This window comes from Eptesicus fuscus, chromosome 6 (assembly GCF_027574615.1).
Source record: "Eptesicus fuscus isolate TK198812 chromosome 6, DD_ASM_mEF_20220401, whole genome shotgun sequence".
NCBI lineage: Eukaryota > Metazoa > Chordata > Mammalia > Chiroptera > Vespertilionidae > Eptesicus > Eptesicus fuscus.
The window spans coordinates 107,808,267-107,835,096 of NC_072478.1; the positions used below are offsets into that span (position 1 = coordinate 107,808,267).

The following is a 26,830-nucleotide window of genomic DNA, read 5'->3' on the forward strand; positions in this document are numbered from 1 at the left end:
GGGGAGGGCCGCTGACACCCTGAGGAGAGTGCCCCCACAGCCCAGCCTTCCTGCTCCATCCCCCTCTATGCTGTGTGGGGCCTCGGGCCTTCCTGCCACCCCTCCCCCCTGCTGCTGCTGCCTCGTGTAGGGAGAGGTTCTGGAAGGACACACAGGTGGTGCCATTGCCGTGCACACCCATGTGCGCACACACGCCTGCACACACATGCACATGCACACACGAGCACACTTATGCACATGGATCTGTGTAGAAGTCGCGTTGGCCGTATAACTCAGTGCATGGGTCTGTCTGAGGCACATGTACGGACGAAGCTACTCCTTTCAGGACAAGCGGGGACCGAAGACAATGGCAGCACCGAGGCCTCAGCTGGAGCAGACCGGCTCTGCCGCTCCTGCTGCCGGGAGCCGCCCTCCCAGTCCCGAGCGGTGGCTGCGCTTTAGCAAACGGGTCGCTGCGCTGACAACCCGAGCGGGGCCCTGCTGACCCAGGTCCCTTTGCCAGGAGCCACAGGGCAGCACCCGTCAGCGGGCCCAGGTACAGCCCCCGCCTGAGAGGGGCCGCTGGCCGGGAGGCACAGGGGGACGCAGACCTCACAGTGTGGGGCCCAGAGTGACCGGGACACACAGACTCTCCTCAGGCCCAGCGCCAGGAGTCACGGCCGAGAGCCAGGACAGCCGTCACTGGCAGTCATCCGACAAGGACGTTCGAGCGGTGTTGTAAAATGGCTTCAGTAAAGTATGCATCCTTGTCAATAAATGAAGAAGTGTAACCTCAACTGAAGAAAGAAAAAAGTGTTTTTCAAGGATCAAACAGAAAGTGCAGCCTGGATGGGACAGGAACCGGGGTAGGAGCTCGCTGGCTGGCGCAGCAGCCGGTCCCAGGCAGAGGCGTGACTCCGGCAGGTCGGGAGCAGTCACTGTCAGCGGGAGGCCGACCGGGAAAGAGCAGCGAGGAAAGCGCCGCAGGTCCTGGGGACAGAGCCAGGCGGCCTTCCAGGTGGGGTCCAGGTGGGGGAGCGGAGGTGGGCGGGCACAACACCCGATGGGCGGCGGGCACACCCCAGGAGCCGAGAAGCTGGGTGAGCCCCCACTAGAAAACCACGGAAGTCCACACGTGGCACCTGCCAGTTAGTCCTCTGAGTCGGAGACTCGGGGAACACCCTGACAGGAGCGAGGGAGCAGCACCGAGTGACAGCAACGCCGTCTCATCCGGAACCGCGAGGCCGGAATGCAGTGCGCACACGTACCAGGTTCCGAGGGGAGAGCTCGGGCAAGGAAGTGTCCTTCGGGGGTGGAGGGAAGTCGGTGTTGTCAGATCAAGGAAACCACGACCGTTTGTCACCCGCAGAGCCGAGCGCAGGGCTGAGGAGCTGGCCCAGGGGAGGGTCGGCGTTTCCCGTGGAGAGCGACATGGGGCCGACGGGACAGTGGGCGACTGCTCCTCACCTGTGTCTCACACGGGCTTAGCACCTGTGAGGTCGCAGACCGTGCTCAGTGCGCAGAGGAAGCGCGGGGCCTGCGGGGACCACCCGCCTGCCGAGGGCTCTGCTTGCTGTGGCCGCTGAGCCTGCAGCGGCTGTGACGCGGAGCCGGCTGCGTGGCTTCAGCGCCCACGCTCGGGGCGGGCCGGGCGACACTCCGAGGCCTCGCGTAAGCCTGTGTGGAGCTTAGGGAGGTGGGTGGAGTCAGAACGGTTTCGGTTCCTCTGTGTCCTCCGTGTCGGCCCTGGGGGTGCCGGGCCGCGTCTTGGCGTCGCCTATTTCCTGCGGCAGCCAAATGCTGGACTCTGCTGGCGGCTCGGTCCTCTGCGCATCCTCCTCGTGCGGCCTTTCAGATCTGTCACCAGCTCCTTCTTCCTTTTGACTTGGGCAAGTTCTTTATGCTCTTGGCATTTCCATTGCCAGTCTGGTCAGCACTTATTGGCCCTCAGTCCCTAGCTTGTCTTTTCCTCTTATCAGTGTCTTTAATGCAACAGAAGTTCCTAGTTTTGGTCAAGTCCAATTAATCATTTCAATGGAACACCTTTTTTTAGATGCCGAGTCTGAAAACTCCTTGCCTGACCCTAAGTATCAAAGATTTTTCACCTGTGTTTTTTCTGAAAGTTTTATAGTTTCACATTTTACATTTAAGTCTCTAATCCAACAAGAATAAGAAAAGGCATCCAAATTGGAAAGGAGGAAGTAAAACTCTCATTATTCACAGATGACATGATATTGTACATAGAAAACCCTAAAGACTCCACCCAAAACCTACTAGATTTAATAAATGAATTTGGCAGTGTGGCAGGATACAAAATCAACACCCAAAAGTCAATGGCTTTGTATACACCAATAATGAATTATCAGAAAGAGAAACTAAACAAACAATCCCATTTACCATTGCAACAAAAAATATAAGATACTTAGAAATAAACTTAACCAAGGAGCCAAAGACCTGTACTTGGAAAACTACAGGATGTTGCAAAAAGATAGAAGAAGATCTATACAAGTGGAAGAACATACCGTGTTCATGGATTGGTAGAATCAACATCATTAAAATGTCCCTACTACCCAAGGCAATCTACAGATTCCATGCACTCCCCATTAAAACACCGACAGCATATTTCACAGACGTAGAACGAACCCCCAAAAACTCATACGGAATAAAACAAGACCCCGGATAGCTGCAGCCGTCCTGAGAAAGAAGGAGCTCTTGCCCTCTTAAGCAACAGGGAGGGGCTGGAGAGTCTCATGCTAAGTGAAGTAAGTCCGTCAGAGAAAGACAAGCATCACATGATCTCAGATGTGGAATCCAATTAACAAAATAAACTGATGAACTGAGTGGACCCGGAGACATGGAAGCAGGGAACAGAGTGCGGAATCTCAGAGGGAGGGCGGGGTGCGGGAGGGATGGGAAGTAATCAACCAAAGGACTTGTATGTGTGTCTGCATAACCCATGGACACAGACAACAGGGTGGTGAAGGCCTGGGGGAGAGGGGGCGGTGGGGGTGGGCTGGAGGGGGTCCATAGGGGAAAGAGGGGGACATATGTAATCTTTTCAACAATAAAGAATTACTAAAAACAATAAATAAATCTCAGCTCCACGTCAGGTAAGTTTTGTGTGAGATGTGAGGTTTAGGTCAAGGTTTATTTTGTCTTATTTTTTGCCTGAAGATGTTGGATGGCTCAGCAATGGGTGGGTAAAGGCTGTGTCCTCCCTGACCCCGTGCCTTTGTCACAGTGAGTCGGCATGTTCCTGTTCCGAGCTCTGATTGGCTGTCTTGACCCGGGCTCATCCCCTCACTACTGTCTCCATCTCTGCAGCCTGCGATCACTTCCAGGACCCGTCAGTGTGATTCCTCCATGTCCATTCCTGCTGCTCAGGGCTGCTTGGCCAAGCTCATCCTCCTGGCTTCCCCTGTGAATGCTGACTCGGCACCGGGTGCCGGCTATGGTGACCTGGCCGTAGTCAGGAGGAGCTGCATCCCCGGGGTCCCACTCCACACACGCGGCCCTCGCTTGCTCAGGCCTGATTTCTCCTCGGCGTTTTACTCAGGCACAGACCCTGTTGTTTGGGCAGATTCGTCCCTCCGTGTGTCGTCTTGTATCCACTGTAAGGCTGCTTCATTGTGGTTCACTACTGCACCTCATCCTATCTAGTAAAGAGGGAATGTGTAAATGGACCGTCACGCCGTAACAAGCTGTCTGCGCCCACAGCAGAGGCGGGGATTCCGTAACACTAGATGGCTGCACCCACAGCGGAGGTGGGGATCCTGTAACACAAGATGGCTGTGCCCACAGCGGAGGCCAAGTTTCCGTAATGAGCCTTAGCAAGCAATCAGCAGGGACCTGAGGCTGCTTGGCACTGGGCCGGGGCAGGGTCCTGAGGCTGCGCCCCCTGCCTGGTGGGGCTTGACAGGAGGCCTCAAGGCATGCCCCCTGCCCGGGCCCAGGCCAGGGGACCTCAGGCCGCACACCCCACCCTGGCACTGGGCGGGGGACCTGAGGCTGTGCCCCCCAACCGGCAGGGCTTGACGGGAGTGGGGCCAACCGGGTATGGATCTAGCCCAATGGGGGGTGGGGCCGGCCGGGTCTGGGTCTCGCACGATTTCGAGGCACACGTGGGTGGGCGGGGACTTGACTCTGGGTCCCGTGGCTCACCCCAGACTCTGACAGGAGGAAGATTTTCATATACATTTTAGTAATTTTCTCCCATCTCTGACACTTCTATTATAGAGAAAGGGCAAATATCAATACTAAAATATTTCCTCTAATTCCTTTTTAATGTGCACGAATTTCATGCACCAGGTCACTAGTCATTGTATAGAAGGGATTGGCGGAATCACAGTACCAGATATCGAGTTATACTACAAAGCCACCGTACTCAAAACATCTTGGTACTGGCACAAAAACAGGCATATAGATCAATGGAACAGAACAGAGAACCCAGAAATCGACCCAAGCCATTGTGCTCAATTAATATTTGACAAAGGAGGCAAGAGCATTCAATGGAGAAAAGACAGTCTCTTCAATAAATTGCGTTGGGAAAATTGGACAGACACATGCAAAAGAATGACACTAGACCACCAAATTGTACCATACACGAAAACAAACTCAAAATGCATAAAGACTTAAATGTAAGTCATGAAACCATAAAAATCCTAGGAGAAACCATAGGCAGCCAAATCTCAGACATCTCTCATAGCAATATGTTTACAGATACATTTCCTAGGGCAGTGGTCGGCAAACTCATTAGTCAACAGAGCCAAATATCAACAGTACAACGGAACTGCCAACTGACCCAGTGATCCCACTTCTAGGATTATATCCTCCAAAGAAACCCGAAACACCAATCAGAAAGGATGTATGCACCCCTGTGTTCACAGCAGCACAATTTACAATCACGAAGATCTGGGAGCAGCCCAGGTGCGGGCCCTGTCACCTGGCAGATTCATCCCTCAGGGTGTCTGGTACCCACTGTAAGGCTGCTTTATTGTGGTTCACTATTGCACCTTATCGTTATAGAGAAGGGACTAGGGGCCTGGTGCACGAAATTCATGCACATTGGAAGGGAATTAGAAGAAATATTTTAATATTGCTATTTGCCCTTTATAATAGAAGTGTCAGAAATGAAAGAAAATTAGTAAAATGTATATGAAAATCTTCCTCCTGTCAGAGTCTGGAGCACGCTGTGGGATCCAGAGTCAAGTCCCCACCCACCCACGTGCGCCTTGAAGTTGCATGAGACCCAGACCTGGCCGGCCCTACCCCTGTCAAGCCCTGCTGGGCAGGGGGGCGCAGCCTCAGGTCCCCAGGCCCAGCACTGGGGCGGGGGGTGTGGCCTGAGATACCCCATCAAGCCCTGCTGGGCTGGGGGGCGAAGCCTCAGGTCCCCCGTCCCGGTGTCACGCAGCCTCAGGTCACTGCTGATTGCTTGTTACAGGATCCCCGCCTCCACTGTGGGCGCAGCCATCTTGTGATGGTGTGAGGGTTAAGAGAGAAACATCAATGACAAGATAGAATCATGGACAGGCTGCCTCCTGCATGCCCTACACTGGGGATTGAGCCCACAACCGGGGCATGTGCACTGACTGGGAATTGAACTGTGACCTCCAGGTTCATAGGTCGATGCTCAACTACTGAGCCATGCCGGCTGGGCAGGAATTTGTTTTTTTAGTTGTTCACCTGTACCCAGTTTTCTGAGGGTTTTTAGTCTTTATTTTTGGTTGATTCCTTGCAGTTTTCCAAGTAGATACTCTGTTGTCTATAAACTTGGTCAGGCTTACTAATACAAGTCTCAAGTGGGACCTGACACTCAAGGCTTTGTGGTCACCATCTGACTACATATGTTTTGTTCTCTGAGCGGGCGCCCTGCGCCGGCGATGACCTCAGGTGCAGGGTGCAGGGGAGAGCAGGCTCGGCCAGGCGCCTGGTGGGGGCCACGCGGGCTCCCCCAGAGCGTGATGTTTGCGGGAGGTGTGCTGGGCGGCTGGGTCGCGATGTACAGGTTCCCGTCTCCTCTCCTTGATCATGAGCGCACGTTGAATTTCCTCGGGTCCTGCTTTTCCTTGACTTGAGTGGTAGGTCCTGTGTTTTCCCTTTAGACTTGCCGTACGGTCAGCGACGTTGGTGTACTTGTCAGAGCTGAATAGTCAACACCCCGAGATAAACCCTCCTGGTTGTGATGTGCTGTTCTTTGTGTGTATCAGGGACTCAGCCTGCCGATGTCTTGTTGACTGCGCCCGTGTTCGTGAGGGATGTCGGTCCGCGGTTCTCCTTGATCGCGCTGTCCTTGTCTGGTTCGTGTCCGCGTAGTGCGGCCTCCTGGGGACTCGGAGCGGCCCTCTCCCTCCCGTGTCCTGGAGAGCTCGGCTTTGAGGAGCAGATGTAATGGGGCTGTGGTCTGAGCGCTGACCCTGCACATGGGTCACACACACACCCACCTCCCCCCGTGGCAGGTCTGACCGGCCCTGCAGCCGCCTGTGTCTGGTCCTGACGCAGCCCCTGCTCACAGCAGAATGGCGTGGACTTCACACAGGTGCAGCAGAGTGCGGAGCCCTGCACGCCGTCTTCCTTCTCTCGGGTTCACACCTCACGTGACGGGCACCCGTGGCATTGGGTGTCTCTGAGTCACCGGCAGGCTCGCTTGTTCGCCCAGCACGGCCGGCCCAGGGCACCAGGCGTCCCTGTGCCTCGTCTCTGCGTCCGGTGCCTGTGCCCCTCAGTCTCTGTCTCCCCGACACCGTGGCGCTGGCCCATCTGCCGGCCTGCTGTCTCCTGCGACACCGAGGTTCTGGGGGCAGAGGCAACCCGGTGTGAGTGCCTTCTTGTCACACCAGACCCGCAGTCCCTCCTCGGTTCGTCTCCTAAGGCTCACATTTCACTGTCGGCAGCGGGGCCAGCGCTCTCAGCACGGTGCTCAGCCTCCTCGGCACATAGGCGTCCGCCGGCGCCCAAGAGCACAGGCAGCCAGGTCCGCCACCGTGCGGTCCCAGCCACCCTCCTCTCGTTTCCAGAAACACGCTCTTCCCTCTGAGCCCCGCCTCCCAGCTCTCTTACCTCCTGTTCCAGCTCGCCCGGGCCCACCCTCAGGACCTCGCCGAACAGTTACCTTCCAGACGCCGCTCCAAACCACACCCTGGGTTAGGGCTTCGACACAGGGCGAGGGGCAGGCATTCGGTCCACGCAGGACCCTCCTGTGAGTGCCCGAGCCTGGGTCACCTCCACACCCAGTCCCTGCCGAGGACTTCGATGGTCGTTTAAGGCCGTGGCCACTGATGTCTGCAGTGAGCCTGCCATGCTCGGCGCTGGACACGCAGAGTGGCTGGCGACCGAGAAGGCAGAGGCGCCAGCGGTGACAGCGTGGCACGGCCGAGCTCTGAGTGCGGCAGCCAGCATGCACGGGGGTGGGGGGTCCAGGACCCTTGGGAGATGGGCCTGCGCTGCCTCCGCTCCCGCCCCGCCCTCCCCTCCAGCCCAGGCAGCTCCCCCGGCACCTGTCCCCAGTCACTCTTCTCTCAGGGTCCGGTGGTGGCATGTTCCTTACCGGTGCTCCCGGCAAGAGAGCAACCACCTCTTCCAGCGGATTTCTACACACTCCCATGTGCGCACACATGCACGTGCACACAACCTCTCATAGCACACTCACATGCGCATGTACACACATGTGTAATGCACATACAACATGCTTGTGTAATTATGTGTGCACACATGCACATCCATACACGTGTTTGGGCACACATGAGATACACACTCACATGCAAACATGTGTACACACATGCACTCACGCTCTCATTTAGCCGTTCTCTTGCCCTCCCCTCTCCTTCGACCAGGTGCCAGGTGCCTGGATAGGAGGACAGGCAGGACGGCCCGTGTGAGACGCGCGGACGGGGTGGTTCGCCAGGGCTGCTGCACAGCAGGGCCGACTGTGCCGCTTCACTACCCGCCTGCAGCTGACAGACACTGGTTTGAATCCAGCCCTCGAGGACATGCACTCACGAGCCTTCAGAATCCAAATCCCGTTTTCAAAAGGGCCTCAGAGGCACAGTGTGCCCGAGGGAGGGGGCCTCCTGGAGGTGACCCCACCCCGCACGGGGGCGCCTCTGCTGGCCTCCGGGCCCTCCCCACCGTCCCCACCATCCCCACCGTCCCCAGAGCCTGTCTCTGCTACTCGTCCCACATGGTGCTCTCGTGTCTCCTCGTCACTTCTCGTCGCGCCTCCTCGTCGTTTCTGGGACAGTGTCCTCCGCAGGCCCTCTCACCTGGGCTCCACCTGTCCCGCCTCCGCCCAGTGTGGTCCCCGGGACTCCCTCCCGTCAGGGCTTCTCCATCGGAACAGAGGCCGTGGTGGCAGTGCAGCCTCTGCCTGGGCCCTCTTACAGGGTTTTTAACGTTCTCCGTGGACGTCGTCGTCTCACGTGTGTGTATTTGGGAACAGAACTTGGGGTCTCTCTCGTGACCGCTCTCCCCCGAGGGCGGCGGTGTCACGGCCTCTCCCCGCAGGGTGAAGGTGGAGGAGCTGGAAGGGGAGCGCAGCCGCCTGGAGGAGGACAAGCGGAGGCTGGAGGCGCAGCTGGAGCACCTCACCCTGCAGGTGAGCCCGTCCGGGAGCCAGGCCCTCGGTGTCCCTGCCCCCACATCCCCTCCTCTGCGCACGCACCGCCCGCGCACCGGGAGCGTGTGTCCCGGGCCCCGAGAGGACACCTGCCCACGGGGCTGACGGGCCAGGCCACAGCCGGTGCGTGTGTCTGCGCCGCCAGGGGCGGGTCGTGGTGTGGCTGGCGGAGCCCCGCACCCGGCAGTGGGGAGGTTGGCCTGCTGTTCACACCGTGCAGCTTCGCTGCTTTTGTCTCTGTCCCCTGTGTGCATTGTCCTGTGGCAGGAGACCTGCAGGTCACCGCCACCCAGGTCTGGGCAGGCCCTCGCTTTTTATTGTGACACCTACTCGAGGCAAACCCATCCCGTGTTCATGGCCACTTCCTGGAGACGCGGAGGTGACAGCCGTGAGGGAGCCAGGCGCAGGGAGCGGCCGGCTGTGCGCAGCCTGTCAGCTCAGACACCGATGGGCCGCGGCCTCGCTGGAGAGCCGGCTGCTGGCAGGTGGAGCCTGGTGGCAGCGGCGCAATCAGAGGCGCTTGGGGGCGCGTTCTGGCTTTCTCATCCTGCAGCCTAGATCGCTGACGGCTCTGGGCTCCCCCATCGGCCGTCAGTGAGCCCCGCTACCGTCGTCTTTTTCCTGCTCCGGACGCGGGCGCCACCGGCAGGGGCTGCGCAGGGCAGAGAGGCAGAGGCCAGCACTCAGGTGGACGTGGTCTTTCTGGTGGTGGCAGGAGGACAAGGAAACCTCACGTCTGGCTCAGCGGCGGGTCCAGGTGGCGGGATGGGCGTGCAGAGTGACGGGGACCGGGGTGAGGAGAGGGCCTTCATGGCGGGTCCAGCCTCTGAGGCCGCAGGTGTGAGCTGGGACTCGGCCCCCGGCTGGTGGCTGCAGGCTGCAGGGCTTTGCCCTCTGAGCCCCCAGCGTGTCCTTGATAAAGTCAGGGAAGTGACACCACACGTGCCCACCTCGCCCGGCACACAGCGATGCTTGGTAAACGCTCACGTCCATCTGTCGCCGCTTCTGCCTTTTCCTTCAAGAGGACAAGACCTCATCTCCTGCTCTGCCCGGGCCTGGGAGCAGCAGGAGAGCGCGGACGCCCTCCCGGCGCCTGGCCGCAGCTCTGCAGGCGGGAGCCCCTCGCCCCTCTGCCCTGGCTGCACAACTGCAGTGGCCGTGGCCGTGGCCGGGGAGCCAGATGGAGAGGCGGGGAGGGCCCCCAGCGTTCAGCTCGCCTGGCGTGTGTCCGCCGAGTGTCAGCCTGCTGCTCGAGTGTCCTGTGCGAGCCCCTCCCCCCTCCCTCTGGAGGAGTCTTGGGGTTGGGCCGCTTCAAGGAAGATTGATTAAGCTCAGCTGCGGCTGCCGTAATTGGAGCCTGTGCCTGGAGCGGGCTCGCTAGTCAGAGCTTCTGGGAATCAGTTCCCAGCTGGGCGGGAGGGAGCGGCGCTCCTTACGGCTCGGAGCGGGGTGCTCACGCGGGCCTGCGCCGGGCCTGGGGGCCTCCGTGCGCCTGTGGTGCAGCCTCCTGAGGTGCTGGCTCCCTGGGGTGACCTGTATGCACCTCTGACGTGGCTCGAGGAGTCGGGCCTCCCGGCAGCCTTCAGGAAGATGGGGAACTCGGGGACCCCGTTTAGAGGTGGGGAGGCGGAGGCCCACAGTTAGCCAGCACTCCATTGACACCCCTCTTATTTATTTATTTAAATAGATTTTTACTGATTTCAGAGAGGAAGGGAGAGAGAGAGAGAGACATCAATGATGAGAGAAAATCACTGATTGGCTGCCTCCTGCACGCCCCCGACTGGGGATCAAGCCTGCAACCTGGGCCTGTGCCCTGACCGGGAATCGAACCTGAAACCCTCAGTTCGCAGGCCGACGCTCTACCCACTGAGCCATACCGGCCAGGGCTCAGGCACCCCTTTTTAGAGGCAGAATGGGGTTTGAACATGCCCTCAAATAAAGATGCGTGAGCAAGTGCCAGGAGCCGTGGGCCGGAGGCAGCGGGGTCCTCGCTGTGCCTGCACCGGCTCGGGCAGCAGACTGTGTGAACGCCAGGGAACAGTGGGGAGCGCGTGCCCTGCCCACCCCCACCCCACCCGCACCTGCACGCCACCCCGCCTTCCCGGGCCTCTCCTCTGGCCCAGTGTCTTGGCCCGTGGCTTGGAGGGTGGCCGGCCGTGGTTCCCCAGAACCGAGGGAATGGCTGCGACCCGCCGGGTTCAGAGCACAGGTGACAGCTCCCAGCCAGGCCGCCTCCTGCCGGGAGGGTGACATACTGTTCCCCACATTTGTGTTTCTTATGGGCCACGATCGAGGACCGTCCAGGCCACAAGCCGCGGGAGCTCCTGAGGTGTCGTGCAGAGGGCAGGCGCCCCCCGCGGCTGAGGGCGCTCAGCCTGCACGCTCGGTGCTGTGCGGGGGCCCCGGCCCATGTGTAGCATGCGGGTCTCCCCAGCGGCTCCTGAACACGCTCACGCCAGCACAGTTGAAGGTTTCACATGAACCCGTTCACCCACCATCCGGCCCATCACAGAGCTTCCTGTGGCCGCTTTGTGACTCCTTCTCCACCTCCCCTGTCCCCCTCTCCCCCCTCATCCCATCCCCGTCTCTCCCGCCCCCCTTTCCCCGATTCCCCTCTATCCCCCCTTTCCCCCCTCCCCCTTCTCCCATCCCCCTCTCCACCTCTCCCCCATCCCCGTCTCCCCCATCCCCGTCTCTCCCGTCCCCCCTCTCCCCCTCTCCAATCCACTTCTCTCCCCACCTCTCCCTCATCCCCTTCTCTCCCGTCCCCCTCTCCCCCCTCTCCTCCCTCATCCCATCCCCGTCTCTCCCGCCCCCATCTCCCCCATTCCCCTCTATCTCCCCTTTCCCCCCTCCCCCCTCTCCCATCCCCCTCTCTCCTCACCTCTCCCCCATCCCCGTCTCTCCCCCCTCTCCCCCTCTCCCATCCCCCTCTCTCCTCACCTCTCCCCATCCCCGTCTCTCCTGTCCCCCTCTGTCCCCACCTCTCCTCCCTCCTATCCCCCTCTCTCCTCACATCTCCCCCATCCCCGTCTCTCCCGTCCCCACCTCTCCCCCCTCCTATCCCCCTCTCTCCTCACCTCTCCCCATCCCCGTCTCTCCTGTCCCCCTCTGTCCCCACCTCTCCCCCCTCCTATCCCTCTCTCTCCTCACATCTCCCCCATCCCCGTCTCTCCCGTCCCCACCTCTCCCCCCTCCTATCCCCCTCTCTCCTCACCTCTCCCCCATTCCCCTCTCCACCATCCCCCTCTCTCCCTGTCCCCCCTCCCATCCCCCTCTCTCCCTGTCCCCCTCTCTCCCATCCCCCTCTCTCCCTGTCCCCCTGTCACCCACCCCCCTCTCCCCCATCCACTTCTCTCCCCTCCACCCATCCACGCATCCTCTTTAACTTTTTTGATGCATCTTAAAGCAAATTGCAAACATCTGTGCCCTGCCTTGTCGGCACGCGTGTAATTAAGCAGAATTCATCCCAGGGTTGAGCCTAGCCTGGCCCCAGAGCTGCCAGCCACGCTGCTGGGCAGGAGGTGGGCGGTAGGCGTGGGAGACTGCGTGGCCGCCGTCCCGTGGAGGCCTGCCCGCCCCAGCCGGCCTGCTGGGCACTCAGGAAGGGGCCCAGACCGCAGCCCCGCGACATGTTACATAAATGAAGCTTCTGGGGAAGGGAGTGGGTAGAAAATCGCTGGGTTCCCTGTGAGCAGAAAGCTCAGTCCGGGCCCACTCCTGCCCCTGCGTCACCAGCAGGAAGCACCGTCTAATCACAGACTCCACCTCCGCCTCTTCCCTCCCGATAAGAATACAGGGAGAGGGGGTGGGGGAGCTTCACTGCTCCTCTCCCCTCAGTGCCCTCTCCCCATCGATGCTGTGAGGCCCCAGCCCCCACTGGTCCGTCACACAGCCGCCGCCCCAGGGCAAGCTTGTCAGCCTTTGAACACCAGGTCTCCCACCACCACCTGCCCCCACCTACCGCCACCTGTCCCCACCTGTCCCCACCTGTTCCCACCTGTCCCCACCTGTCCCCACCTGCCCCCACCTGTCCCCACCTGCCCCCACCTGTCCCCACCTGCCCCCACCTGTCCCCATCTGCTCCCATCTGCCCCCATCCGCCCCCACCTGCCACCATCTGCTCCCACCTGCCACCATCTGCTCCCATCTGCCCCATCCGCCCCCACCTGCCCCCACCTGCCCCCACCTGTTCCCACCTGTCCCCACCTGCCCCCACCTGTCCCCATCTGCTCCCATCTGCCCCCATCCGTCCCCACCTGCCCCCACCTGCTCCCATCTGCCCCATCCGCCCCCACCTGCCCCCACCTGTCCCCACCTGCCGCCACCTGTTCCCACCTGTCCCCATCTGCTCCCATCTGCCCCATCCGCCCCCACCTGTCCCCACCTGTCCCCACCTGTCCCCACCTGTTCCCACCTGTCCCCACCTGCCCCCACCTGCCCCCATCTGCCCCATCCGCCCCCACCTGTCCCCACCTGTCCCCACCTGCCACCATCTGCCCCCACCTGTCCCCACCTGCCACCATCTGCTCCCATCTGCCCCATCCGCCCCACCTGCCCCCACCTGTCCCCACCTGCCCCCGCCTGTTCCCACCCGCCCCCACCTGTCCCCACCTGTCCCCACCCGCCCCCACCTGCCACCATCTGCTCCCACCAGCCCCCACCCGCCCCACACACCCCCTCCCGCCCCCACCTGCCAGGACCCCTGAGCCCAAGCACCCTCGCATCTGCTTCTCAAATCCCTGTAGGCTCCGATGGTTCCCGTGGATTCGCTTGGAGGGAACAGTGGTTATTTTCTTTCCTGGCCCATCCTGACTGCTCACCCCCTTTAACTCGGAGGAAAACCTGCTCCAAACGGTTCTGCTCCTCGTCCTTGTCTCTTGCTGCACTAGGGCAGCCTTTCCATCAGTCCGTGGGGTTCCCGTGGGGTGTGCCCTCACCTGTTCAGCCGGCTGCCATTAGTGGAGGTGCAGCCGCCACCTCCTTTTCTGCAATCACAAACACGGCTGCTGAGTGTCCCCGATGTGGCGTTTCCAGGGTGCAAGTCTGCGCAGCGTCACTCCCGGAAGAGGGGCAGCGGGCTGACGGTGACCCGCCCGCCCGCCCGGCAGGACAGTGTGCGCCGGCAGCCTGAGGGCGCCGTGCCCCGCCCTTGCCAACAGCGCCCGCAGGCTTTTAGGTGTTTCTGGTCCGGGAGGTGATCAGGCTCAGCGCAGTTCTGACCTCCGTCCTTATTACACAGGAGAGGAAGGACTGTTAGTGTGTTTATGTGTGTGGGTCGTCTTGCTCCGTTTTTCCAGCTGACTATTGGTCTTCTTGTTGATTTCTTAGAGCTCTTTGTATATTCAGGAGTTGCGCTCCTTTTATTTTAAGTTGTGAGTATATTTTCCCAGCTTATCATTTGTCCTTTGACTTTGCTTAAGGTATTTTTTTACCAAGGCAGTTTTTTCTTCCTTTTGTACATTCCAGTCTGACTGACTTGGAACCTGCCTGTGGCTTTGATGTGTAGGGTCTGAATGGCCTCAGTCTGCTCTCTGAAGACCCTTCCTCGTCCCCAAGCCTCTGGGGGAGCCTGTGTCCTCACCAGGCCTGGGTGGCTCCGGGTCTGTGTTCTGTCTTCCTTCATTCGCGTGTCTCCGTGTGGCCCAGTTCTGGGTGGTTCTGACTGGTGCCTGCAGTGCTCCATGTCCGATATGTCTCGTCCGCCCCCACGGGACTCTGCAGGGCTTCCCAGCAGCTCTTGACTATTTCATATGGGCTTCAGCATCCACATATCTAGCCCCCCTCAGTTTTTAGTTTTGCTCGATTTCATGAAACGTGAAAATGGGCGTCAGGAGACAGACATCCTGGATGTTTGCTCTGCCTACCCGCCGTGTCACGTTGTACCTGCCCGCGTGCTGAGACCCTGCGTGCCGCTGGGACAGTCACACGCGTGCCCGTCTGCAGTCCCATGGCCCTGTATTCACACGTAGATTCTGGGCTCCACATGCAGGGTTGGCAACCTGCCTCCTGGTGCCCAGGCCTGGCTTCTTATGCCCTGAGGTGCATGCTCTGCACGGCTCTGTGTCCTGGCTGCCCAGCCACCGAGGACCCGTGGGGGCTCGGCGTCCACCAGGGCCTGCTCCCCGGCCTGCCTGCTCCTGGCCTGCCTGCTCCCTGGCCTGCCTGCCTGCCTGCCTGCTCCCCGGCCTGCCCCCCCGGGCCTGCCCCCCGGGCCTGCCTGCCTCCAGCCTGCCTGCTCCCCGGCCTGCCTGCCCCCCAGGCCTGCCCCCCAGGCCTGCCTGCCTGCTCCCTGGCCTGCCTTCTCCCCGGCCTGCCTGCTCCCTGGCCTGTCTGCTCCTCGGGCCTGCCTGCCCCGAGCCTGCCTGCTCCCCGGCCTGCCCCCCGGGCCTGCCTGCCTGCTCCCCGGCCTGCCTGCTCCCCAGCCTGAGGGATGTGAGACAGGACCCTTAATGAAGGAAAGGCCTGAACCCCCGCCTGTGGCGCAGGCAGCTCATGTTTATTGACGCCGGGACTGAACCCGCCAGCGCGCTGATGTGCGTCTGTGTGGAGACGGTCCACAGGCGCTGACTTCTTGGGGTTTTTAGGAGGAGAGGGACGTGTCCTGCATATTCAGCCCCGTCTCATCTCCCAGGCCCAGCGCCAGTGCCAGCGGCCTCATTGTGGCTTCAGACCCCGCCACTGGCCCAGCCACCCACTTGCAGATGAGGCTGCAAGGCGTCCCCAGGGGCCACTGAGCGGCTCTTGGGGTCTTTCCCCTCAACTCTCGGGGGACGGTGCAGCCCTTCTGCCGCTGGCTAGATTCAGACCCAAAAAGCACGAGGCACAGCGGTGCCACCGCCGGCCACGGGCACTGCTCCCCATGTCTCGGCCCCCACACGGCCTCCTGCCCCGCCGTACCAGCCTCAGCCCTTAGACACGGCTGTGGCGCCTCCTTACCTGCACGTGGTCCTCGCGAAGCATTAGGTGGACGGTTAGGGACTCGGCACTCCGCCAGCCTAGATGTTAGACGTGATGAAAAGTGGGTGTCATGGTCATTTCTAGGCAAGGACCCTGGGGCTCAGCTCTTCCGGTCCCTGCGGGGTGCCCGGACTATGTCCGCCAGCCCTGCTCCTCCGTGAGGCAGCCCCCATGACCAGGCTCCACTGTGCGGCACCGCGCTAACGAGGGGTGCAGTGGAGGCCGAGGGCGCCAGGGCCCAGCCTGCCTGAGCTGTGTTCTGTGGGGAGACAGGAATGGACTGGAACATGGACGGCATGTCCACCAGGAGGACGTGGGGGAGGAGGCAGCGCCTGCAGGACCTGCTCCTGGTCCGCTCCCCTGGCTCGGAGGGAGGTGCTCGGGGCTCACAGCAGGTCCCGGGCGTTCTGACCACAGCTTCTCCCGTGGAAAGAGGTTCCGTGGACAAAGCGCGAACTCTGAGAGCGCTGTCTCAGAGGCCCCCCCGCCCCATGGCACCACAGGTGCGGGACTGGCTGAAAGCTGCTTTGAAGCACATGACCCAGCACCCCACTGCTGGGGCTGGAGGCAGGGCTCAAACAGGTGCTTGCACCTCCACACCCGCAGCCGGCAGGCAGCGCTGCCCGCGTCCACCCACGGCGAACAGAGGAGCGGTGAGGCCCATCCCGACAGTGGACGTGGCTCAGCTTCACCAGGAAGGAAACTGACATAAGATTCGGACGGGCCTCGAGGACACTGCTCAGTGGGCTCAGCCACAGGGGACACACGCTGCCTGACTCCACTCGAGGGAGGACCTGGAGGAGCCACGTTCACTGACAGGAAGTGGAGGGCAGGGCCAGATGGAGGGCAGAGTGACAGAGCCCGTTGGGGAGGATGGAAAGTTCTGGAGATGACAGTGGGCGGGCTGCACAGTGGGGTGAGTGCGCGATGTCCCTGCGCGAGGTGTCCGTGGTGAGTGGGCAGGGCGGCCGGGCACTGGGGCCTGCTCTCCTGTCCACTCGGCCCTCTCACTGCCCTCAGCCAGCCAGGCGCCCTCTGCCCCCTGACCGCCAGCACAGGCAGTGGGCGAGGCGGCGCTGGCACCAGCTCCACTGCGGGGAGATCGGGCGGCGAGGCAGCCGATCGCAGCAGCTCCTCCCCTCCCGCAGCACGGGGGTGCATGCCATTGTGGAGTGACAGGTGGGGACGATGGACGGACAGTGACAGCGTCCTCCCTGCTCAGGACACGAAGGCGGTGAACGCCTGTCCCCCTCCAGCACATGGGGCCCGAGTCCCGGTGTGGCTGCTGCCCTGTGGACTCGAGTGGGCACTGGCAGCTGAGCCAGGGTTCACCTTAGTTGTCAGTGGCCACACCCCGCCCACCCACCTCCGCTGTGCCCCCACCTGCGTTTGACCCAAGCTGCCACCCATTCAGCCCCACTCGGGGCCGCTCCCTGGCGGCAGCAGGCCGCTGTGCGGGTCCAGCTGCAGCCCTGCCCCCGCCCCTCCTGCCCCAGGGAGCAGCTGTGCCCCTGCTTTCCCAAGATGGGAAGGTTGGTCCTGGGCGCACGTGGCATTCCGGTGGCCGGAAACCTCTGGAGTCGAGGGGATCTGGGCATGCCCGGCGAACAGAGGGGTCCTGCCTGGCTCTGGGCTCCCCCACGGTCGGCACAGGCAGCAAAACGCTGACCGGCGGCTTCCGCTTTCAGACTAGACACAGCGCCCGCCGCCCGAGCCTCCCCGGGGCGTGGGTGGTGCACGTAGCTGCCGTCTCGCAGGCGAGCAGGCTTGGTCGGTACGCGAGGAGTCAGGGGCCATGTCAGGCAGCAGTGCGCCCTGGGACCCCTGCTGGCCACCTCCCAGGGCGGGGGTGGCGAGAGGAGGTCAGCATGCGGGCCTGGGAGGGCGGCACACCCATCTGGTAGCTCCCGCTCTCCTGCCCCCACTTCACGTTGGAGAGGCTGGTTCAGGCCTGTGCCGGTGGCTGATTAATATGCATGAGGACGGGCCGCTCTGTAACTGGCTTCTTCATTCTCCTCACGTCGTCCCTCCAGCAGGGTCTCTTAGTATGCACAGCGGGCCCAGGGCGGCAGGCGCCCTCCCCTGGGGCACAGCCAGGGGGCAGTGTTTCCTTGCCTGGTGCTGGGTGGCCGGCCGCTCCCAGCAGGTCCATCCTCAGCCAGGCAGGGCTCGGGGGCTGTCCTCACCGCATCCTCCAAGATCAAGTTCACCAGCCGCTGCCTTGCACCGGGGGAAGCAGGCCCAGCGAGCACAGGTGTAGGCCAAGAGCACGTTAGGGCGGTGCCGCCACTCCCCACCCCGGCCCACGGGTCTCGGCGCTCCCAGGGTCCCGGACGCGGAGGGGCACGGCCATTCACCTGGGCCTGCACGGAGCCTGAGCCAAGAGAGACCCACGCCGCGGAGGGACGCGGGCCAGCCCGCCCTGCCCCACCCGCCTGTGCTCTTGAGCACACCTCTTACCCTCTCCGGACTGGGGACCCCCCACCTCGTCTCCTCAGAATCACGTGGCTGACACTCCCCTGGTACCACGCAGCCCACCGTGGCCACTGTGTGGGCCCTGCCCCCGGAGCTCGGCCCCTGGCGGGTCTTCAGTTAACTGTGCTCTTGAGCAGACGCCAGCACGCCTCCGCCCGTGGGGCCAGCACTCTCCCTCGGAGGCGCTCGTGGCGTCTGGGAGGCCTCTGTGCTGGTCACACCGGGCAGCGGGCCATTGGGTTATTGCAGCCCCGTCCCGTCCCGTCCCCTCAGCCGGGTCCAGAGCGGAGCTCAGTGGAGCCACCGTCTCCTCTCCCACCTGCTCGTCTTCCACGGCGCAGCCCCCTCGGCGCTCGTCCTGGCGCCACCTTCCCTGCGCCACAGCAGCGACCGCAGGAGAGGCCGGCTCCCTCCCCTGGGGACCAGCAGGACAGGGCGGGGGGCCTGCTCCTCGACCCCATCGCCAAGCTGGGGGACAGTCGTGGCTCAGCCCACGTCGGTGACCGTCGTCCACCTCAGCAAGCAGAGCTGTGGGCCCGCCCTCCAGCCCGGCAGGCACGCGGCTCCCGGGAGAGCTGGGCAGACGGCACCCGCACGTGCCGGCCCGTCACGGCCCCTCGGCCCTGCTCTCATCTGGGAGAGCCCCAAAGGCGCCAGCCCTGTGGGTGGGACTAGGAGGCCTGGGGGCCGCGGGAGGTGCCCCTGGTTACCTGGCGCTTTGTTACACAGACCAAGACCCATGGCTCCCAGCAGCTGAGACGTCCCGCCGGGGGCAGCCCCTCTGGCCTCTGGGCCTCGCGCAGCTTTGACACAGGGACCTGCCGGCTGGGCCATGGCAGCTGGAGACGCGTTCTCTTCGTGGCCTCCTTTTCAGGGGGTTCCCACCTGCGTGGCCAGGTGCAGGCTCAGGCGTGTCACGGTCCTGGCAGTCACAGGTGCCCGGACTCACAGCGCCACGCCCACTAGAGGCGGGTCCTGGGCAGGCCAGGCCGCTGGGGGTCTGGGACACACAGGACAGGCCCCCAGCACCTTCTGATGCCTGACGGCCAGACGTGCCCACCGTGAACCCCCGGGCATCAGGGCCACGGGCCAGGAGAGCGCTCCCGCCGCCAAAGCACAGATAAGTCGTGCTGATCCGTGAATCCAGCGGGACTGAAGGCCACACTCAGTACCGGCCGGTGAAGCGTCGGACAGACAGCTGGGAGGGGACGCGTCTCCTGCAGAATCCCCTCCACGGGCGTCTCCTCCCGCACCCCAGCCCCGGGAACCAGGACGAGAGCACCAGACAGATCCCGCAGAGGGCACCCTCCCCTCCACCCCCAGCAGCTGCCTTCACTGCCAAGGTCATCCAAACGAGGGCCTGACGCCCTAGCCGGCTTGGCTCAGTGGATAGAGCGTCGGCCTGCGGACCGGGGGCTCCCGGGTTCGATTCCGGCCAAGGGCACATGCCTGGGTTGTGGGCTCGATCCCCACTAAGGGGTGTGTGGGAGGCAGCTGATCAATGCTTCTCTCTCATCATTGATGTTTCTATCTCTCCTCCTCCCTTCCTCTCTGAAATCAATAAATATATTTAAAAAAAACAAACACAAATGAGGGCCCGAGGCTGCAGGGAGAACACATCAGCATTGGCACCAGCGCGCCCAGCGTGCGGGGCGTCCCCAGGGCAGCGTGTGGAGGGGAGCGGCAGTGTCCTCCGTTCTCGGTGATGCTGCGTCATCCTCGGGCTCCGTCCGTCTCCCGCACACGGGGCTCCAGCGGGACCAGCTCCTGGCTGTGACCTGTGACCTGTGACCTGTGACCTGGAGGGATGGGCGGCCAGGGAGTGGCCTGCAGGGGAGCGGGAGCAGGTCCGTGGACGGTTCGCAGGAGAGTGATTGGAAGATGCAACCACGGCCCGTGCCCCGCAGTGGTCAGAGCTGAGAGAAGGGCCTCGGGTCCCGAGCGTCCACACTGTCCCGGGGGTGTGGGGAGGTTTCGTCTCCTGTCTCCCCCGAGGTCAGTGCCGGCACCGTGGCTCCCCAAGGGGCCGTACACGGCCAGCGTGGTGTCCGCCCCCCCACGAGAGGATCCTGACCTCACGCCCGTGGTCTGGCGTTGACAGCGTCCGCTCTCCCGTGTTCTCCGAACGCTGTGCTGACACCCGTGTCCCGCAGGGCGACTACGACCAGAGCAAGACCAAAGTGCTGCACCTGAGCGCGAACCCGGCCCGCGAGGCGCAGCAGAGCCGCCGCCAGGACCAGGCGCGGCTGCAGGAGGAGTGTGAGCAGCTGCGGAAGCTGGTGTGCGCCCTGGAGCGGGGCGGCCCCGTGCCCGCCGACCTGGAGGCCGCGTGTCTGCCCTCGTCCAAGGAGGTGGCAGGTAGGCCTGCCCCGGCCTGATGGCCACGGGGGTGGCGTGGGTGTCTGTTGTCCACCTCTCCGTCTGTCCTGTGCAGGCAGCCGGACCGCGGGAGGGGCGGGCAGGTCTGGAGGCCGGGCTTGCAGAGCTGCCATGGAGAAGCCACCGGCTGAGGCTTCCCAGGCCCAGAACAAGTTAGTGCGTCTCTCAGTGTCGCCGTGCCGCCCGCCACGCAGACCCATGCTCCCTGGGGCAGGGCATCTTCCACGGGCGGGGCCTCCGCACAGCGGCCACACAGCGCTTTCTACCACGCACCCCCACGCACTGCCCTCTCCAGTCAGGGCGCCACCTCCAGGAACGTGACCTCGGCGTCTGCTCCCAGGCCTCACGAGTGCACGGGCGCAGGTCCTGCCTCAGAGCATCCCCAGCGCAAAGGAGGGCGCCCGTGGGGTCCCAGGCCTCCCAGAGTCACTGCACACAGTGCCCGTGGGACCTGGGCAGAGGGCACTGCAGCCTCTTGGCAGTTGGAGGTGCCTGGCGCTCTGCCGCCTCTGGGCTCAGGGCAGCCTGTGAGGAGGGTCCCAACAGCCGTGGCCCTGGAGGGAGCGTGTGAGGACAGCCAGGCACCACACTGACGCCCTCAGCCCCGGTGGACAGGCGGCAGCAGGTGAGCGGCGTGGCCTCTGCCGGCCTCTGTTGACTCCTGCCGGGCAGCTCTGAGTTGTCAGCGGAACCATGGATGAGGCTCCGTGCAGGACCAGCTCCTGGGCTGTGACCCATGACCTCCCCCGTTGCAGAGGCCTTGCCATTGTCCACCCCGACCGGGTTCCCTGGTGGCCAGAGTAGGGCTCCAGCTTCTAGCTGCCAGCAAGTGCCCCACCCCAGACACGGTCCACCTCGCTCTGGACTCCAGGCCAGCCTGCCGTGCACCCGCTGTGCGGCCCGGTGTTGCCGAGAGCAGCTGGGCTTGCGGTGGCCGGGGCCCTGGCAGGTGCACAAAGGGTCCATGGGCAGACGGTCCCAGGCCGTGGAGCGGCAGCGGGCGGGGGGATGGAGGGTGGGCGTGGGCGGTGCCGCCTGCGAGGTCGGCGGCGCGAGGCTGCTCCGGGCACCAGGGGCAGAACCAGGCCCCACCCTCCCACCTGCATTCCCGTGAGGCAGGAACAGCTCTTCGTGGGGGTTTCTGGACCTTTAACGGGTTGCTGACCCGTTCCAGGCCCGGAAACCTCAGCCTCGAGCTGCCTCCGGCCCTCGCGTGGCTCCCGCGTACCCAGGCGGGGCCCGGCGATCCCTCGGGGCTCCTGAGGCAGAGTGTTAGTAAAGTCACTCGCCTCGCAGAGCGGCTGTGAGGTGCTCGAACTTGTCCCTGCCCGGCTGGCACAGTGATGCCGAGGTGCCTCCAGAGGAGAGGGGAGTGTAGTGGGTGCCCGGCTCCCATGGATGCCACCCGCTCTGCCTCGGGAGGAGGACGCCAGGAGGGCCTGGTGGCAGACCTGGCACTCCTCCCGCATGGCACACGGGGGCTGCAGGAGGGTGAGGCCCAGGCCCAGGCCCAGCTGAGTGCGGGCCCCTCGCGCACGCAGCGCTGCTCTGCAGGCACTTGATCCGGATGCGCGCCCATCCACCCGGCCCAGGGCGAGGTCAGGCCTTCCTGCGGGAGCCGTGCCTCCAGGAGCAGGGAAGCGCCCTTGCGTCCCTCTGCACCCCGGCCCCACGCGTCTGCTCCTCCCGTTCTTCGTGACGCCTGTGGTCAGCCACGCGGCTCGGCCTGTGCTGCTGCGAGGCTGTCGTATCTTCCCCACACGCCCTCCGGGGACGCTGCCTCCTCGGTGCCACTGTCCCACAGGCCCACCCCACGCCCCCTCCCCCTCCCCCCGCCCGGAGCCGCTCTGAGGCTCGGTCTCAGGCTGAGCCCCGGCAGGAGTAGGCGCCGCCCCTGCGTCAGCAGAGTCCCCGCGGCTCAGGCAGGGAAGGCAGGCAGGCGCTGGTGTATGGCGAGGCGCCGGGGCCTCCACCAGAGTCGGTGGGCAGTGCCCCCGACAGGCCTCAGGCCGCCCTCGTACCGGGGAGCACGCCCCCCTCGGCTGCTCCCAGACAGGGCCTTGCTGCCTGGGTGGCGCTGTACCCGCTGTGCCCGCCGGCCTCCCTGCACTGTTTGTCCCAGCGTCAGGCAGTAAGGACAACGCCGCCGTGAGGGACTAATGGGGGCTGAACGGAGCCGTGGAGCTTAAATCACTGGGTTTCGCGTGGGCGGGCGGCGGCAGGGGCAGCTGCCCTCAGGCCCCGCTGCCCGGCCCCAGCTGCCGGCTCCGCGCCGGTGCCCAGGGCCCAGGTGGCCCTGCCGCTGCAGCCGGCCCGGCTCTGCCCGCGCGGAGGGCCTGATGCAGGCCAGGCTGCGCCGCACACGCAGGCACCAGCCTGCCTCCCCGTGCCCCAGCCTTTCTCTCGCTGTGGGGACAGGAGGCGGCGCCTGCGGCCTGGCCAGGGCCATCACGGGGCCCACGGCAGGGGCAACGCTCCCGGGGAAATCAGCTGCCTCGGCCCTGGCAGCAGCATGGGAAGCCCCGCGGGGTCTCCACGCTCCTCGGTGGGTTCCCCGCTCCCTGCCCGACACCTCCCCCTTCGAGGCTCTCAGGCCGCCGTGGACTCCCAGATAGCAGGCCTCGGCACACCGCTCGCACGGCCAACTCCAGGCACTGACGGCTCTCGCCGTCCTGAGCAGCTGCCCCTGTGACGCCCTCGGGGTGACTGGAACTCAGGAGGGAGTGCGGGCCGCTGTGAGCTGGGACAGGTCCGTAGGTGCCGCCGGGGCCGTGGGCTCTGGGATGGAGCCCAGACACCAGGCTCCTGTCCGGGCCAGAGGGCGAGGGCCTCGCTGCGGCGTGTCCTTGGTGGTGACAGCTGGCACCCAGGGTCGCCAGGGTCAGTCCGCTCCCAGCTCCCGTGGACGCCTCCCCGCCCACCCTCAGGGAGCTGTCCCCCGGCTGCATCTGCCGGTGCGGGTCCTTCCCCTGCGGCCCTCGGCCCCCGAGAGCCCTCTGTCCTCCTCGGCCTCCCACCCCTCCCGTCGGCTGCTGCCGCTGCTGACCCGTTCGGGTCCCCTCCCTCCGTCTGCTGGGTCTGCGGGAGCCCTGTGGCCCAGGCCGCGCTGCCCCTGCACTAGCCGTTTGCACAGACTCCCGTCTGGGCGGAGGAGGCCGCTCGTCTCGTAGGGGAGCAGACGGGTTGACTCCAGTGACTTTGTCAGTAAAGGATGAGCCCGAAAGACTTCCCCTCCGAGGGCACCGCCGGTCCTGGGGGCCCTGCCTGCCAGGAGTGAAGGACGCTCACTGTGCGGGGCGGGGGGCTGTCACCTTCCTCACGCACCCACCCGCCCCTCCTGGGCCAGCGAGCCAGGACCCCACACACCCCCTCCCCTGTGCTGCCCACTCAGCTCACGGCCACCCACTGGGGCGGGGGCGAAAGAAGGTGCTGGAAGCGGGGCCCAGCGTGGTGTCCCGTGCCGTGCACATCTCGGCGTGCGTGCGGCGCGGTTGAGGGCCCCTCCTGGTGCGTCTGGCTCTGTGGTGCGCATGGCCAGGCAGCTGGCTCCTCACTCTTGGGTCCTCGGCGCCCCTGCTGTGAGGGGGAGTGAGGGCAGTGCTCCTTCATTGGGCAGCGCCACGTGCAAGCCCAGAAGTGAGTCACACGTCACGGAGTGAGCGTTTCGGTCCGACCTGGGGGCCAGCCGAGGACCGCGCAGCCCGGTCTCGCTCTCATGGAAGCCAAACAGCAGAGAGTGGAGTGACCCTGAGTCCGAGGAGGTGCATGCTGTGAGGACACCGCACTTGGGGTCACAGGGCCTGTGTGCAGGGCCGGTCCTCCCAGCAGGGCTCATACTGCCCCGGGGCCTGGGGGACGGGCCCCTCCTGGCGGCCTGGCCTCGGTGCCTGGCTCTCACTCCCTGGCTGGTGACGCCCACCTCTGGGCCTGTCCCCACATTTGTCAGAGGCCCCATGAGGGCCGGCGGGGGGCTTCCTCTCAGGCTCAGCTGGCCCCTCACTCCCGAAAGGCCGGGGCCGGGAGCCTGGCACGTTAGGCTCACGGACCTCCATCCTCGGGGCTTTGGCTCTCTCTGTTCTGAGCGGGGGAGGGAGCCCCCCGAGAATATGATGCGGCACCAGCGCCCGCCTGTCACCCCAGGACCTCCCACCCCATCACCGGGGCTGTAATTGCTGGTCTTTGCAGATCATTTTTGTGCAAGGTGACAAGCTGTTTGCCGGGTGAGCCCCGTGTGAATGCCGGCACCGAGCCACCCAGGCACACGCCACGCACAGGCGCCGCTCATCTGCGTGTAATTCCAGGGCGAGTGTCTCTCGAGTGTGAAACGTGCAATTTCCGGCCCAGCAGGAGCATGGGCTCATGTGGAGACTGTGGCCCAGGGCGGGCGGCAGGCAGCTCAGGCGAGCCCGCCGGGGAGGCAGGAGGCTCCGCCCGTGGCAGGTCCCATGCCCGTCAGTGAAGCCAGCCGCTGGGACGGTGGCACTGCCTCGCCCTTTCCTGGAAAGGCTTCCCTGCCTGAGAGCTGTGCGGCGGTGAGGCCCGGCTGGCACAGCAGGCGCGGATCTCGGCAGACGGCCATGTGCCCCTCGCTGCCTGCCCGCCACCGGGCCCCTCCCTGGGTTTGGATTTGGGGCGGGAAGGCCGCCTGTGGGAGGAGCCAGCACATGCCAGTGCCCATCCCTGCTCTCCTCGGTGGTATCCCGGGACCTCCGTCCGCCCAGGCCGGCTGCCTCCTCTCCACGTGGCCAGCCAGGCCCGGTGCAAACCAGTCACAGGCCTGCAGCACCGACTCCCACTGCTGCTAATAAAATTGCATAAATATTTGATGCCTAATTATTAAATATTTAAAAATGTAAAACTGAAATAGTTTAGGAGTTACGAGACATGAATAATTCAGCCCTGGCAGGGTAGAAGCTCGGCCCAGCTCTGGGCCCGAGCAGAGCCAACAGCCCCGCGTGGCCCAGGAGCGCCAGCCGCCCCGCAGCGCTTCGTGCTTCCCGCGGGTGCCGGCTGCTTCCCCTGGGCCAGGCCTCCGCACGGAGCCACCGGTCCTGCGAGCAGAGGCTGCAGGGACCACCTCGGGGCGCGGACTGTTTCCCAGGCGCCTGCAGGTGCGGGACACTGTTCACCCCTCCAGACCCAGCACCTCACGTTGAGCAGCGGCTCCCGTGTGTCCCCGTCAAGGCTGGCGTTCCCGCCTGGTGACGGCCGTCCCCACGATGGTCCTTCCTCCGCCGTCTTCGCAGGCGCTGTGGCCCCACTCAGGACCTTGACCCACCTGCGGCTCCTTGGCCGTTCCTCACAGACGCCCCTTTCCCTCCCTGTCCCTGTCCCTCACCAGGACGTGCAGGGGCCAAGCCGAGGGCTGCAGGGGGCAGGTGAGGAGGGCGGGCGTGGCACAGGCAGAAGAGGTGGTTCCGGCAGCACCCGCTGGTCAGTGTGGGTGGAGGGCGGGACCCAAAGAGCAGGTAAAGGAGGACGGGAGAGCCACCAGGCAGGGCGCGGCCTCACCAAGGGCTCTGCGGTGGGCCTGATCCGGGCTGACCACCCACTGCCCAGAGCACAGGCGGCCGGGCCCAGTGCGAAGGCTTCGCCCCGAGGGGCCTGGGACACCCCTGGCGTAGAGCCTTCCGCAGACCTGAGGGCCGCCCGGTGCTCCCTGGCTCTGTCTGCCGCCTGTGGTCCGACGGAGCGGCCATGGTGGGTGCAGGGCGGCCACACGACCCAGGGTGTCTGGCCCGTGGCCGCTGGGCCCCAGGAAGCCTGAGCTCTCTGGAGGAGGCTGTGTCACAGCCACGGCACGTCAAGGGCGAGGCCCGTCCGTTACTTATTTTACCCACGCGGCGTGGGACCTGCCTGTCCACGTTTGTGTAAGCGACTGAGCTACAAGAACAACGGCAGAGCTCAGAGCAGACTGCCGGCCCGTCTCTCCCTGGGCTCCCTCGCCACTGAGGCCCTGCCTGGGAGCCGCCCGCCTGGGCCTCCCCTGGCCCCGGGGCCACCCCAGACGTCGCCTGGGGCGCTGGCCCTCTCCCAGCCCTGTTCTCGCCCCTCAGAGGCAGCACGAGGCCCGCCTGTGGAGGGGTGAGGGTCCCATCCCCGAGGTCCTGGTCCCTGGCCCCAAGGGTGCACATGGCCATGCCCACCCCTCCCCTGGGCGAGGCCCTCGCTCTGCACTGGAGCCCGTCCACCCGGGGGGGCCGTGGCCGTGGAGCAGGCAGCGCTCAAGGTCAGGCTGCAGCGGTGACCAAATGTCATTCTCCCACGAGACGCCTGAGGCCAGCCGAGGCCCGCCGCCTCCGCCGGGGAAATGCGCGGCAGCGCAGCTGGCGGCTCTCCCTGCCGGAGGGGCTCTCTGCAGACAGACCCGTCGTCCTGGGTGGGCAGAGCAGCGCCCTGGCATCAGGCTCCTCATGCAGAGCC

The 26,830-nt window shown here is 64.3% G+C and overlaps 1 protein-coding gene across 1 annotated transcript in view; it reads left to right on the plus strand.

Moving 5' to 3' along the window:
* The window catches only part of MAD1L1 (mitotic arrest deficient 1 like 1), a 148,170-nt gene that overhangs the window by 112,370 nt on the left and 8,970 nt on the right, over positions 1 to 26,830 (plus strand). Inside the window, exons 15-16 of the mRNA XM_054718261.1 lie at positions 8,482 to 8,572; positions 20,182 to 20,386. Coding sequence (XP_054574236.1) covers positions 8,482 to 8,572; positions 20,182 to 20,386 — 296 coding nt within the window. The remainder of the gene's footprint in view (positions 1 to 8,481; positions 8,573 to 20,181; positions 20,387 to 26,830) is intronic.